Raw genomic sequence first — 16227 nt, forward strand, 5'->3', positions numbered from 1 at the left:
TCCGGGCTTCCTTGTTCGTGATATTTGAAAAGATATCCGGGAATTGAGTACGAAGAGAGGATTCTCCAGTCCAGATGTCGGACCATATCCTGATGTTACTTCCGTCACCGAGCTCATAGGTTACGCTGCAGGAAAACACGTCTCGACAGTAGAGCACGCTCTTCCACCACTGAGAATAGGGGGCGAAGGCTTTGCCCTCAAGCAGTGGCTTACGTCTGATGTAGTAGAGGCATCTAATCAGTTTGCACCATAGGAGGTCCGGGATGGTAAAGAAACGCCACCACCATTTGGTTAAGAGAGCCAGATTCATAGATTGTAGGTCTAGGATACCAAGCCCGCCGTCTCTTTTACTTTTGCATACTGAAACCCAGTTGACGAGGCAAGCGCCACCAGTGATTTTGGAGCACCCTTTCTAGAAGAAAGCTCTTCTGAGTCCCTCAATACGGTTTAACACCCACTTAGGAGCCTTAAAGATAGAAAAGTAGAATAGTGGTAGGTTGGTGAGTACTGAGTTAACGAGCGTGGTCATAACTTTCTAAGCCAGAGGCACGGTAGATATAGAGTTGCTCTCCGAGCCATCCTCATTTATACAATCTATCAGCAGTGAGAATTCTCTTTCGTAGTAAAAGCCAGATGAATATTTTGATTTTAGTCGGAATTCTTCAATCTCGAAATAAATTTGCTTGTCGAATATCTCATTCCTGTATCCGTAAGAAACAAGTATAGAGATTTGACAGTGAACTATTGATTCGAGGTCCAATGCCGGCTAACAAGATCCGACCTGTTGGAAGGCTGGGCGAATTGTAGCACTTCCTTAAGTTCCATTAGTCGATCGACTACATCTAACTGCATATGGAGATGTAGCATACCCGCGACAAATGTAACGCCATCTCCACCATTTGGATTCCAGCAATGAGACACTTTGGCATTTGTTAAATATAAAAATGTTTAAACACCGTTCTCTAACAGCTTAAATTTTTAGAGTACAACGATTATAGCATATGGTGTCAGAGCAGGGGAGGTCCTGTCAGTCCGGAGTCTGTTCGACGCGCCCAGGCCGAGCCAAATTGGTAGCGGTCGCGGGGCGTGACAGTAATATTCTTCCCATTTTAGTTCAAGTGAACCATGACATCGATTTGGGCCAAATTTACAATATCGAGTCATAACAGAGCAAAAAAATGAGGTGGGACTCTTAAATCGATAAAAATGAGAAAAAGCACTCGTTCGCTAACAGCTTAAACTGTTAGGCCATGTTTGGTTGGGGAACAAGGGTGGGGATAAGAGGTTATCCCCCCCTTGTTCCCCAAACACTATTTTTAAAGGTGGGAACTAGCTATTCCCACCCTTAACGGGTTATCCTAGGATAACCCGTTAAGGGTGGGAATAGCTAGTTCCCACCTTTAAAAATAGTGTTTGGGGAACAAGGGGGGGATAACCTCTTATCCCCACCCTTGTTCCCCAACCAAACATGGCCTAAAAGTTTAAGCTGTTAGAGAACGGTGTTTAAACATTTTTATATTTAACACTCCCCCTCACGTTTGGGCTCGAGACTTTTTAATCGGCCCATGACATGGGCTTGAAATAAATGGGAAGAAATTAATATACTAGGAGCCTGGCGTGACTCGAACTCAGGACCTCCTGCTCTGACACCATATGAAATAATCGTTGTACTCTAAAAATTTAAGCTGTTAGAGAACGGTGTTTAAACATTTTTATATTTAACAAATGCCAAAGTGTCTCATTGCTGGAATCCAAATGGTGGAGATGGCGTTACATTTGTCGCGGGTATGCTACATCTCCATATGCAGTTAGATGTAGTCGATCGACTAATGGAACTTAAGGAAGTGCTACAATTCGCCCAGCCTTCCAACAGGTCGGATCTTGTTAGCCGGCATTGGACCTCGAATCAATAGTTCACTGTCAAATCTCTATACTTGTTTCTTACGGATACAGGAATGAGATATTCGACAAGCAAATTTATTTCGAGATTGAAGAATTCCGACTAAAATCAAAATATTCATCTGGCTTTTACTACGAAAGAGAATTCTCACTGCTGATAGATTGTATAAATGAGGATGGCTCGGAGAGCAACTCTATATCTACCGTGCCTCTGGCTTAGAAAGTTATGACCACGCTCGTTAACTCAGTACTCACCAACCTACCACTATTCTACTTTTCTATCTTTAAGGCTCCTAAGTGGGTGTTAAACCGTATTGAGGGACTCAGAAGAGCTTTCTTCTAGAAAGGGTGCTCCAAAATCACTGGTGGCGCTTGCCTCGTCAACTGGGTTTCAGTATGCAAAAGTAAAAGAGACGGCGGGCTTGGTATCCTAGACCTACAATCTATGAATCTGGCTCTCTTAACCAAATGGTGGTGGCGTTTCTTTACCATCCCGGACCTCCTATGGTGCAAACTGATTAGATGCCTCTACTACATCAGACGTAAGCCACTGCTTGAGGGCAAAGCCTTCGCCCCCTATTCTCAGTGGTGGAAGAGCGTGCTCTACTGTCGAGACGTGTTTTCCTGCAGCGTAACCTATGAGCTCGGTGACGGAAGTAACATCAGGATATGGTCCGACATCTGGACTGGAGAATCCTCTCTTCGTACTCAATTCCCGGATATCTTTTCAAATATCACGAACAAGGAAGCCCGGATCTCCCAATGTTGGGACCATGGCAGATGGAGATGGCGCTTTATCTGTCGGGGTTTCACGACTGCCTCATCCGCCGATAGACGAAGACAGGTATCGTCGCTCAAAGGCTTGCTCCAAGGTCTCTGCCCGAGTGACAGGCCAGACTCGGTCAAATGGCGGTGGACCTCCAACCAACTATTCACAGTTAAATCCCTTTACCAGTTCATCACGGACGCAGGAGTCCGGGTCTCGATGAATAAGCACATCTGGAAGCTGAAAATTCCCGTTAAAATTAAGATCTTTATTTGGCTGCTTCTCAGAAAAAGACTTCCCACCGCCGACAGACTGCTCACCCGCGGCATGCACGTAGACCAGAACTGTACTTTCTGCGCAGTCCTAACGGAAAGCTGCGACCACCTTTTCTGCGACTGCGTTTACGTCAGATATCTTCTTCTTAGTATGGGAGGACTGGATGCGAAAGTCAGTAGTATTGATGACCCTTTAGGTCTCTGGACCGAAAGTACTAAACTACCTGCCGCCACGACGCGAAACCAATGCTTGATCATTCTAGCTGCAACTTGGTGGGTAATCTGGACGGATAGAAACAATTCTATTTTCAATGGAAAGTCGCCCACGGTCTCCGGGTCCCTTCAACGGCTCAAATTACTGATCAGCACTTGGACCACTATGCTCTGATGCCCTATGTACCTTCCCTTTCTGTTCCACTTTTTTTCTTTTTTCTTCTTATGCTCTGATGCCCTAAGTACCCTCCCTTTCTGTTCCACTCTTTTTTCTTTTTTCTTCTTTCTTACTCCTTTTTTCAACCTTTTGCCGCTCTCTCGGAGGCCTAAGCTGCCTCCAACTTATATGCTCAGTTCATTTGACCTAATGAATGAAGCAGATAGCTTGCTACCTATTTTCTCAAAAAAAAAGAAAGTTATGACCACTTTTTTGTAACTGTGTGTTGGTTAAATATTTACTCCTAGTTGCGGAAGGAACAAGGATACTAACTGGGCCTATGGAGGAGGCCCTAGGACTCTAGACTAAGACACCACGTTTTGAAGACGCTAGAAAGAGAACAATAGATCTAACCCTTCTCTCAGTGGTATGGTGGGTTGTCGGGACCGAAAAAAACAAAAGTATTTTCAGAGCGAAATACATTGCACCTTACCAGATGATCAAACAGATCAAATTACTGATGCGAGATTAGATAAACAACTGCTAAAAAATGCTAACTGCTTATGGTTTACGCTTTTCTTTTTTCCAGGAGGCTTTCTCTGTTTCCATTTTGTATGTTTAATTCATCTCTCTTATTAAATGAAGCGGATAGCTTGCTATTTTTTCTAAAAAAAAAAAACAAAAAAAATCTATTAGGTGCTCATTTTAGATTCTCGGATGAGGATGGCTCTAATTAATGAACTTTATATTTTCTCCTTTTTTATAAAGAAAAATATACTTCAAATATTTGCTTTATATTTACGGCCTTTTATATTGCACTGAAAATATAGTGGACAGTGAGCAACATACACATCGCATATTTAATGGAAAAAAATCATATAATAAAATAAAATAAATTATAAATTATAAAATATTGAGTAATTGAAGGACTAAGTAAAGTACACACAACATATGTATCCAAAAAATTATTCACTTTTTTATATATATAAACTGCCATATTAGTACAAAGTATTTGTGATGAGATAATTAATTAAGGGAAAGAAAGCGTGCATTATATATAGCTTAATTGCTTAGTCCACTAATTAATTAACTCGATTTTTCTTCTTTATATCTTTAATATATACCTGGGAAAAGGACCCACACAGTTTTACCTTTTCAATTTTGTTTTTGTTTCTTAATTACATTAACATGTTACCTGATATACCTTACAAAATTAAAAAAAATTTCTATAATATAGCGCATTTGCATTTTACTATCTTACCGCCGTACGTTCATACTATAGTAACATACTAGTATTTAGTACCCTATATATGGGTTGTGTTTTATTTAGTTTTTCTTAAGAACCTTCCATTGAAAAAAAAAAAAATTAAGTGTTAATTTTACAAAGCATGAAAATGTGGTAAATATAGCAATTTATCATCGCAGTATTCATAAAACATAGTTTTTTTTTAATCAATTTTAATGCAAGATTTTCAGAAAAACTAAACCGAAAATTATAAGAGGACAAAGTAATATATTTTAAATTTGGTCCGAGCAAAGCAATGTTTTTTGAAGTTTCTCTATAACTTTTGTGTAGCTAGTGAAAAGTAATAGTAAGTTTACCAAACAAAGATGTAAAGAGAGCCTTTTCGTTGGCCTATTAATTACCTTTTCACCATTAAATAAAATCCTGATGCAACTTAATTTCCCACATACCTAATCCAACTATTGTGGCACTAAAATATAATTTGCGCGCACAAATTATGGCCTACTTTGAATAGCATACTAACTAAGCTTTCAATATATCGCTTCAATATATATATGTTCATTATATAAACCAATTGTATAAGGTCCATGGTCACTATCAACTGTTTCCCTAGTTAATTTATCTTCTCCTTTTAGATAACATAATTCAATCAAACGACAAAGTCAATATTGTGTGTATAATTAGATAACCGAAGTTACGCCGTTGATTACGCGTAATTAATGGTAGAAAACAAATATAATGTTTACATAGATGATAACATGGGAATGAGGTGAGAAACTCAGAACAACAATCTAAAGTTCTCTCGCTACATTTTGCAGAATAAAGATGGTATTAATTTCCAATAATTTCCTTTTTAATTACCTCCCTCTAAATAGTGCTTTGTTGGAATCTACACTTGCAAAGATTCCAGTTAAATAAAGCCACAACAGAAACTAAGTTATTCAATTTATACGAAAGATAATATTAATTGCTAACCAACTGTGAACCAAGGTTTGCATGCTAACCCATTAGTAGTTACATTTTTCCCACAAAATATAGGCAAAATGCAACCACGTTATATCTGAGAGAACATAACAATTAAGCACCTAAAAAGTAAAGAGATGCAGCATCAGGGGTTTTCTTTAATATTTGAAGTAAACTTTTGAAATGGAATGAGATGTTGATTACGATCGTAGTTTTAATTTGTGTTAGTATTATTTGTCAGGGCCTCTTTTGAGTACTATGTAATGAATGAATCACTAATAAATCCAATTACCTCAAGAAGATCATGTTTATGTCACCATTGTTAGTGCCATCATTATTAATTGCGCTAGTGAAAAGATAGGTAGGTCACCAAACAGAAGCTACATGAACCAAAAAGACACTACCAACAAAAAAAATGCTTCACAAGGAAACAAGAATTGAAGCTATCTAAATTAATATAAAATTCATTACTATTATAGAAAAAATACCAGCAATCAAATCTTGCTAAACCACCACCACTTCTCCCTTTGCTGACTCATTTGGAATTTTNCGGGGTTCATTTGAAATATATATCAAACAAACATATTTTTTCTTTTCTTTTAAAGTAAAAAAAAAAAAAAACACCATATCTAATCATTTCTGACCTACAACTTAGAACAGGATAAAGGGCAAAGTCTAGTGCTGATTCTTGTAATTTTCCCATGACTCTACTTCAAATCTTTGTACTTTAATTTTTATATATTTCAAATGAACCCCGCCATATATACTGATAAAAAAGATTACTGAGATAAGAAAAGAAATTAAATTCAGAACCTTTTACAGCGGACAAGGGTTAGTATAACACCATACTAGTACCATACTACTCAAAAGTATTGATGCCCGGAAATAGTCTAATCATTCTAGGTCACCTACAAGTGTTTCTTAAACTAATATACAATAACCACAAAATCTAGAACATAATCCCATGCATCCTAGTGTTTCCTAAGCTCTTTTCACCTCTTCTTTTTTTTTTCCCCCCTTCTTTTAACCACAATTAAATTACATATTATATATGCCTCCAAATCAATTCCTAATTGAAGTAGTTGTGTCACGCGCGGAGCTCGAGGCATTACTAATCAAAAGAAAATGACTTCAAACCTTGTTATGGTCTTATGGATCACCTCAAGCTACTTTACAAAGGTTTCTTTCAATACACACTCTTGTTGGTTGCAACTAGAGAACAAAAGGTACAATATATAACATCACCCACTCAAACTTATAAACAAGGGGATAATAATAATATAAGTATCGTTTTGAGCAAGGAATTGGGTTTGGTGCTGTTGTCAACAAATATAAAGTACCCAATGTAAGGTAAGATAAAAATAATGAAATTTATAGATGAAGGTTTTTGATCTAATTTCTCTCTTTCAGATAAGTGTGATGTTTTTGTTTATGCTCATTCTTATAAAAATATCAACCAAATTGAGAAGCATATGACTCTTGTGGTTAAATGATCGAATAGCAACCAAATTGAAGTGAAAAAAAATTTAAAAAAAAAAAGAAAAGAAAATATAAGCTAAAAGTATAAGGACTAAGTTGCAATATTGGGATATGCGGGGACTATACATTATTGGGGCCGTTTGGGTGTAGTTGGGCCCTTTCTCTCCAATGTAGCTCATAATGAGCACCGTTAACTTCTTTTAATTAAGGCCCTGAACGATATGAGCCCGTTCCGACCCATTAACAAAAGAAAATACCGTGGTCCACGTCCACCACGTCACCCGTGGACCGCCCTCAGTAATAAAGCTTTGCGAGGCGAATTTTACTTTTTTTTTGGGAAATTTCAGGAAGAGACGAAATAGCTGGTCTGTGGCTGGTCGGTCCATTGATGATGTGGTGAACCTAGTCCATTACCAATTTCTCCGTTGCAAAGCCCAATTTATCTCGGCCCATTAGAAATATTTTAGGCCTTAACAGTTCCCACACTCTCGGAGCTCCATTTTGGTCGTCTTCTACCTCCTATTGGTTTGACCCAAAAAAAAAAAAAAAAAAAAAAAAAAAAATTGTCGCACTTCTCAAATCGGTCAAACCCTACCTTGCCGATCACTGAATCCTTTTTTTTTCAAGATCTATTTATTTGATATAATGGGAAACACCCGATTAAGTTTTTCCTACTTAAATTCTCTCTCGATTAGGTTATAGATCGAGAGATCTCTACAAGGATCAAATTACACGATTTAAGCTTCCAATGGTGAGTATAAACAATTTTCCCGATTCCTTTTTATCTGATTTTATTTACTTTTTGCGTTAACTAAATACCTAGATTCGGCTTCTTGGTATTTTGGTAGTTCACCTGTTTTTTTGTTTGATGTTAAATATGTGTGAAATTATGGTTGAGGATCATAGAAGCAATTTGCCATTTGAATGTGGAGCATTAGGATTTCTAAATGAGAAATTACTCGTCAAACTTGTGTATTAGTGATTTCGTTGAACTTAGTTTTAGGTTCTTCAAGTATTGATTCACCAATTGGGTCTAGGGATTTGCCCAAAATGCAAGCTTTTACTATTATAGTTCATTTCCAAGTAATTTGCATCATGAAATTAGGAGGGAGTAGCTTTTAAACATTGTTTTCTTCTTTTCGCATGCTTATACCTCTAAATTGTTAGAAAGTTTGTGTTAAAACTATAGTATAGAACCCCAGGATCAATAAAATTACCCAACTTGTGAAGTGTATCTCTTGTATTAACAGAGAACTCTCTTTAGTAAAGTAATGCCGTGTGTCCTTGATCCCAATTTGGGATTTTCAGATGGAAGATGTACAATCTACTTTTACGGTGGATGAGGCACTCGTGTCGTTGGGTTTCGGGAAATTTCAAGCCTTTGTGCTTGTCTACGCTGGAATGGGATGGGTTGCAGAAGCAATGGAGATGATGCTTTTGTCGTTCGTAGGGCCAGCAGTGCAAGTACAATGGAAGCTTTCTTCTCACCAAGAGAGCTTGATCACTAGTGTCGTTTTCGTTGGAATGTTAATAGGAGCTTATTCTTGGGGCATTGTTTCGGACAGCTACGGCAGGAGGCAGGTCCATTTTTGATGTTTTTATTGCCTTACTATGTTATGTCCATTGTGTGAATGCCTATTCCACTTATAGAATCCTACTTTTAATCATTTTTCACCCCATATTGAAGTTAGTGATCTTACCGTGTCTTTCCATACAATTTTTATTTTCCTTGTGAATGCTAAAAGAATGTTCTTTTAGATAAACGACAACGAACTTAATGCTCATCATGTGCGTCCTCTTTTTCATAGATCAATCTGCTAGTCTGTACTACAGTACATGTTGCGGCGACAATGCACTGGCATTACCATAACATGCAATGGTAGGAACTATGCTAGCTAAAGGAGAACACGAGCACAAGCATTCAACACTTGCACCTTGGTTCTATTACTAATCACTGAAAATTTCCATTAAGCTTGAAACTATTGAAGGATATTTGGGTTGTCATTTGCAATCTCAATCTTGTGCATTGCGCTTTCCAGAATCTAGATTAGCAGCTCTAGTTAACACTGTAAAGCGATGTACATGTATAAAAGGTTTATATTTTATAAGCCAACAATGTAAAAGTAAGGTTTGATATCATTATCCGAAGAATTTGATTTTGGTATCCACAAAGTATACACCAAATATATATTCTTTATTCCTAATGAATACGCATGATGCCAGGACTCTATCAACATTATTTGATCATGTTTCATTTAACTAAGATCACCGTCAAAAATCATCTTGCATGATCATTTGTAAATTGATATAGCTCATGACTTTATACATTTTTCTCAGGACGGGGTTTCTCTTCACAGCCCTTGTGACCAGTGTAGCCGGTCTAGTGAGTGCTTTTGCTCCTAACTATACGTCTTTGATAATTATGAGATTTTTTGTTGGTATTGGCCTGGGAGGAGGGCCGGTGCTTTCGTCATGGTTTTTGGAGTTCATTCCTGCTCCAAACAGGGGGACTTGGATGGTCATATTTTCGGCTTTTTGGACCATCGGCACTATATTTGAGGCTTCTCTTGCATGGGTATGACCAGTTTATGCTCAAGCCCTAATATCCTTTACAATATTTCTCTTTACAAATCAATAATTCATTTTACTCTTTTACATTGTTTCCATTATATGCACATTCCTTGTCCTTTATGAAGAAGCAATATGCAAATTAGGATCGGTCGGTTGCATATTCTAACAAATAATTATATATTATCTCAATGATTAATCTTTCATCGAAATTGAACTTGCAGGCTATTATGCCGAAATTCGGGTGGAGGTGGTTGCTCGGATTGTCAGCTTTACCCTCTTTTCTTCTGCTACTTTTTTACTCTTTCACACCTGAATCGCCAAGATATCTATGCATGAATGGCAGAGTAACTGATGCAACGGGTATTTTGGAAAAGATGGCAAAAGCAAACCGTGGGAAACTCCCTCCTGGGAGGCTTGTTTCCGACCACAAAATTGAGCTTGATGAAATTTCTGATTCGTCTGAAGCTACCTATTTAGTTTCTGTTGAGAAACAAAACGATATAGATGAGGACACGAACTCAAAAAATGGAGGGATCAGAGCAGTTTTGAAGCTTCTAACACCTAGTTTAATTAGATCGACTCTTCTTCTTTGGATGGTTTTCTTCGGGAACGCATTTTCTTATTACGGTATCGTCTTACTAACTTCTGAACTAAGTAATGGGAACAGGGCATGTGCATCGAAGGAGATGCAGTCAAGCCATACTGATGATGTTAGTCTCTACAAAAATGTATTTGTCTCGAGCTTTGCCGGTAAGTTACCATTGAACATTTATCTTATCCCCATCAAAATATTTGAAAACTGCATCTAGTTCGATTGTTCCTAAAGCTTGTTTTCTATTCTTGTTTTATTCTGCATCAGAGATTCCAGGGCTGGTTCTATCAGCTGTAATGGTGGATAGGATTGGTCGAAAGCTTTCAATGTCTTCAATGCTTTTCATAAGCTGTGTTTTCTTGCTTCCGCTGGTATTTCATCAGACAGAAGCAATAACAACAGCATCCCTATTTGGTGCTCGAATTTGCATCTCCGCAAGCTTCACCATCGTATATATCTATGCACCCGAGGTTAGTGCAACTAATTCAGATTACAACAGTTTCTTTTAGGTCACATAGCATATATATATATATATATATATATATATATATATATATATATATATATAAACCTTTTTACTTTTCGTATCTCTCCGTGTCATATAGTGAAAACAGAGGGGGGTGCTCGCTGAGATGGCTACAATCTTGTTGATAGCATAATAATTTCTTTTTACTCATCTCTCAACACCTACTATAACCTAAATCTACCCATTTAACAGTTTCTTTTTTTTTCTTTTTCTCGTGATTAGATATATCCAACATCAGTTAGGACGACCGGGATCGGTATCGCAAGCTCTGTGGGGAGGATCGGCGGAATCCTTTGCCCACTTGTTGCCGTCGGATTGGTGCATGGTTGTCATCAGACAAGTGCAGTTCTTTTGTTTGAATTAGTAATTTTCCTTTCAGGAATAGCTGTTTCTTTATTCCCTTTTGAAACAAGTGGTTGTAAGCTTAATGACACTATCATTGATCTGAAGTAGAGAAACAATAGCAATATCCACTCACTCCCGATGACATATGATAGTAACTTATTGTTTTATGGAATCAACTAGACAACTGTGTTCAGAATTTTTTTTTTTAAGAGTGTACGGATACAACTGTGTTCAGAATTTTCAGACTTAATTGCAAGGATGAATTGAATCAAACATGTGATTTGAGCAGAACAGAGCTAGAAAGTTAACATTTCAATAACAAAATGTCAACGGTCGACACCATATTAAGAGAACTACATCACACATCTTGTAAGTACAAGCATTAGTACAAGCATATCATCAAGCAACATGAAATAGAAAAAGGTTTCAGGATAATCTTTCGCTGCTCAAGCTTTGTTCGCAGCTATTACAACACTAACCAAAATAAGCTTTCAGGATACTCTTCCCACGGCATTCCCTACAGCAAGCACCAATTCATCTGCAAAGGAAATGAGAGCAGTTAAATCAATAACAAGATAGATATAAATGAACAGTAAAAATAGACATCAACAATGAAACTTCTCCTTGAAACGGAGTTACTATGATTGCATTTCAACATGCAAAAGATGCAATCAAGCCATGCTACAGAGAGCATTAAACTAGTCAACAAATATTAAACAACAGTTGAATGTTCACTAGATGATCTAGCGAGCTAATGCAAACTAGGGAGGGAACTATATGATGCTCACTGTTTTAAAAATATCTGTAGCATCATCGTCGTCTGTGTCTGCTTGCCTCTGCAGAATAGTCGTCATAGTAATCCTTCTTAGACTGATGACGGGAGTCTTCATATCGTGCCCTCTTAGCCTCATGTGCATTCTCATCTCTGCTGCGGTATCTGCTTCTGTGTTCATCCTCCACATAGCGATCTTTTAATAAGCCTCTTCGGTCGTCCCGACTGCCACGATCGTAGTCCCTATTTCCTCGGCTTTCCCTCTCCTTCCTAGTCTCTTCTGCTACATCAGTTCTTCTTGACTTTAAATCATTCAAACCATCATCGTCCTCTTTCCTCCTTTCCCTCTTGTTTTCTTTTTCAAGGGCTTCAATATCCTTGTTTTCGCGCCTTTCTTGCCTTTCTTCAACCCTGTAACTCCTTTCAGATCTTCTTACAGCATCTGATAAATCCTTCTTAATATTTCCATCATTATTGTCTTTTCTCCTTTCCCTTCTGCTTTCTTTTTCAAGGGAATCAATGTCATTGCGTTCACGCCTTTCTTCAACTCGATAACTCTTTTCAGATTTCCTTTCACCATCTAACATTTCCCTGCTTCGGGCTTTCAGGTAATCCTCTCTTTCAGTATTAGCTGAACTATGCGCTTTTGCTTTCTTATCCTCTATTACACTGTCGCGGTCTTTGCCTATCTTCTTATTCTCACGTTTATCCGGACTGCTCATTATACTAGCATCAGAATCGGAGTCACTACTACTATAATCAGAGCTCTCACTTTCACTGTTATAATCGGAGCTCTCATCATCTGTATCATGCCGCCTCCTCTTTTTTAAACTAGTTTCCTTCTTCTCTTCAGTTGACTCCCTTGACTTGGGATGGCCACTCAACTTTTTATTATAATTTTTTCTTTCCTTACCAGCATCAGAATCCTCACTTTCATGTCTTCTGGTTGATTTAGTATTGTTCTCCAACCTCTTTTTTCTATCCTTTCGATCATCAATATCGTCTTTTGAACCATCAGTATCATGTCTTCTGCTGCTTTTGTTACGTTTCATGGAACCTAAGGCATTTCTCTTTCCTTTCTCCTTTTCATCATCAGTATCACTTGCATATTCTGAATCATCAGAATCACTCCTCTTTCGTTTGGCAATTCTACTGCTTTTCTCTGCTTCCCTCTTCCTAGACTTCCTTTCACTATCAGTTTCAGATTCTGATTCTTCTAAATCATGCCTCCGACTCTTTGTCGTTTGCTTCTCAACTGCTCTTTTACTTTCTCTCTGATAGCTCTCTGAATCTGAATCAGCGCCAGCATCATGTCTCCTGTGCTTCTCGACACCTTTGCTTTCTCTTCTTTTATATTCTTTTCTAGAATCACTATCAGAATCAGAGTCATCATCCTCAGAATCATGTCTTCGGGAACTCTTCCCATATTGTTTCTTATTCCTATCAACATGCGTTCTTTCCCTATCACTCTCAGAATCATCCTCGTACTTGCCCTTTTTGGCATCTTTATCCTTCTGTTTTGACACATCATTTCGTGATTTTCTGCTTTCCTCATACATCTTTTCCTCATCATGTAAGTCCTTCCGAACTTTCTTATTTTGAAGTTCTTCCTTATTCTTACTATCCAACTGTTGATCATCCAACTTTTCCGGTCTCTTCTCTAAATCCTTCATATCCTTTTTCTGCCTTTGAGGTTTTTCATCAACAAATTCTCCCGATTCTAAGTCACTTTCTTCTTCTTCATTATGTTCATTTTCTTTTATACCAAGGGCAGATCTCAACGTTTCAAGCTGTTTCTCTTTGCGTGCAGCTACATGATGGCTTTGTGTGTCAGAAAACCTGAAAAGCTAGCACGGTAAGTAACAGCATTGCAAGCAACACTGGATATTTAAATTTCAAGACCATAAGATGATATTTGAATGGAACATCTTATTCTTTTTGTAGAACAGATTTAAATATTATCGTGGTAAACTTGAAAGGAGCTCAGGACAAGAATGCCCCACACATGATGATAACGACTTGAGTAACCAAAATAAAAGTGGCGCTGCCTATTACATCTTATTCATAAGCTAATCGCATTGTCTAGTTGTTCCACAATTTCAACACATCATTCAAGATTTTTCCTAGCAATACAAAGTTGTCCAAAGCATAACCCCAAAATGAGAACACCCAAAAGTTGGCAAAGCATAACTCCAAAATGAAAATGATAAAAAAAAAAAAAGAATCCTTTCATCAACTCTCATTTAACATCAACCTTCTAGACATTATCATCAAAATTGGGCAAACAAGACTCTCAATAAAAGCTACAAGACCAATTGAGAGCTTCAGAGTAATCTTCCTGGTTGTAGCTCAGATGCACCTAACACAAGACACGCATTATTACTATCCTCTGGACATGACTTAAGTCTACAAGAGAAACGACAACTTATGAATATAGGATGTTTTATCCCAAGCATACATATAGGAAATGAGTAGGATCGAAAATCTAAACAACAACAAACTTCATACAATAGAATCTACAAAAATGATAACTTAAGGCTCTTCAACAGTTCAACCTGAACACTGGTTAACGAAATTGCTTCATTTTTAAACAAACTCAGATAGCATAAACAAACTCAAGTAGCTGAGTTAAGTAGCAGATATTTTTCCTTCTTAATATTTTCCCTGTGCAGACACATCAGGCGTTAAAAGAAGATTTATTAAGAGCAAGGAAAAAACGATCCTAACAACAAAAACATAACAGAGAAATTATATAATGCAATATGATAGTCCCCAACTTAAAAAAGCTGCATGAAGAAGTGATTGAACCATCTAAAGTTCACAGCAAGCAATTTAAATTTCAAAAGTTCGCAACTCAACATGCAAGAGAAGATCTCAATTCATAACTAGCATTCATAATTAATCAATTTAGTATCTCATCATTAACGAAAAGCTAAAGAGAAACAAGAGATCAACTCCCTCTCGATCAATTATTCCCACTGTTCTTAAAATTCAGCGAACCAGAGATAACAAAACCTACGAGCTGTCGCCGCATAGGCGAAGATCTCATCCATGTGAAAAACAAATCAGTGGAAAGCAATCAAAACCTTTTATTTGCCAGGGCACGGGATTCGCCAGAGCCAACCCCAGCATCCGCCGCATCAGAGGCAGCGGTAGCCTCCGCCTCGAGGCTCCTCCGTTTCTCTTCGATCCTCTCGTCGATCTCGGCCTCAGTGTAGCCCTGATCCTCGAGGGTCTCCCGGAGGATCAGGAGCCGGAGCTCGATCTGGCGCTTGCGGTCGTGCTCGAGTATGTCCCTGTTCGGCTTCCGCCCGGCGACATCGGCGGCGGCGTCGCCTCCTCCGGCAGCGGCGGCGGCCGCGTCGGGCTTGTGGGGGCCGGTGCGGGGCTTGACGAAGAACTTGTTGGTCTGGATGTAGCCGTTGGTCCCCGACCCCCTCGGGGTCTGTAGCCCGATGCCGTTGTACATCGCCTTCTCGAATCCGGGAAACCCTGGAGGAGAGGAAACCCTAGAGATCGGGGAGAGAGGAGGAGAAAGTGGAGGAGATCGATTCGAAACCCTAGAGAGGAATCGATTCGATCCCACAAGCGCTCGCTCGCGAGTGAGAGGTTTGGGATGAGATTCCCAATTCGAACGACGGTGGAGATGCTCTGGGCGTTTAATATCTTATATAGCCTGTACGTAGTAGCCATGTTTGGTTCGAAATAGGAATCCAAATTGGAATAGAAATCCGAATTGGATCGCGAAACAGAATTATGCGGCTCTTAATTAGTTTATTTGGTTTACAATAAAATTTGGGATAGGAATCAACTTATCAACTTATTACTACTATTTGGTTCAGAAAAAATAATTTATTATTTAAATTCATAATCAAAATTCATAATTTAAATTAAAATTTTAACAATTTAAATTTGTGTTCTAAGTCAAAATGAAAAAAACTATATTTAAAATTCTAATATCAAACTTATATTAACCTTCTATGTATATATTTGAATTTAAATAATTTTTTTAAAAAAAATTTATTTCAATCTCTTTCGGAATTAAAAATTGATTTACATCCTCCCTGTTGGGAATTATCTTGGAGGGATTCCATTCATCCATACTAAACCTTATTTCAAATTTGGAATCCTTCCGACCAAACCTGGCCTAAAGTCGGTGATGAATGGAGAACTACGCCGACTACGAAAACTAGTTTGGAGGCGATATTACGGGCTCAACTGGGCCGGGTTCGAATCAGGCCCTCTCTAAGCTTTAATGGGCTTTGGAACGGGATTGTAGCCCAAATTTATTAAAATGGGCCTAATGGAGGCCCAATATGTAATATCCATCTATCTAGCCTAGTATAGAGTTTAAATATTGATTTCAAGTAGTAGAATGGCCCGAATCAGGACCTAAGCCCAAAATCGTAATGTAGAAACCTAC

The 16227-nt window shown here is 38.2% G+C and overlaps 2 protein-coding genes across 2 annotated transcripts; one reads left to right on the forward strand and one right to left on the reverse strand.

The window, feature by feature from the left end:
• Nucleotides 7536–11257, forward strand: LOC109720209 (organic cation/carnitine transporter 7). Its single transcript, XM_020247138.1, has 6 exons — nucleotides 7536–7749; nucleotides 8307–8575; nucleotides 9336–9573; nucleotides 9791–10319; nucleotides 10429–10631; nucleotides 10910–11257. Exons 1-6 carry the CDS (start codon nucleotides 7747–7749, stop codon nucleotides 11138–11140), a joined length of 1473 nt encoding a protein of 490 aa, XP_020102727.1. The 5' UTR covers nucleotides 7536–7746; the 3' UTR covers nucleotides 11141–11257.
• Nucleotides 11326–15460, reverse strand: LOC109720208 (uncharacterized protein DDB_G0283697). Its single transcript, XM_020247137.1, has 3 exons — nucleotides 14891–15460; nucleotides 11821–13643; nucleotides 11326–11570 (listed from the first exon to the last, which is right to left on the reverse strand). The coding sequence occupies exons 1-2, from the start codon at nucleotides 15271–15273 to the stop codon at nucleotides 11843–11845; spliced, it is 2184 nt and encodes a 727-aa protein (XP_020102726.1). The 5' UTR covers nucleotides 15274–15460; the 3' UTR covers nucleotides 11326–11570; nucleotides 11821–11842.

Source organism: Ananas comosus, linkage group 14 (assembly GCF_001540865.1).
Source record: "Ananas comosus cultivar F153 linkage group 14, ASM154086v1, whole genome shotgun sequence".
Taxonomy (NCBI): domain Eukaryota; kingdom Viridiplantae; phylum Streptophyta; class Magnoliopsida; order Poales; family Bromeliaceae; genus Ananas; species Ananas comosus.

Bases quoted from the DNA above. Each gene is read 5' to 3' on its own strand.
- LOC109720209 (XM_020247138.1), top strand. The intron at 8,576-9,335 runs GCAGGTCCATTT...CATTTTTCTCAG, and splicing joins TCGGACAGCTACGGCAGGAG to GACGGGGTTTCTCTTCACAG. The intron at 10,632-10,909 runs GTTAGTGCAACT...TCTCGTGATTAG, and splicing joins TATATATCTATGCACCCGAG to ATATATCCAACATCAGTTAG.
- LOC109720208 (XM_020247137.1), bottom strand. From the start codon at position 15,273: ATGTACAACGGCATCGGGCTACAGACCCCGAGGGGGTCGGGGACCAAC. The intron at 13,644-14,890 runs GTTTTGATTGCT...CTAGCTTTTCAG, and splicing joins CGTGCCCTGGCAAATAAAAG to GTTTTCTGACACACAAAGCC.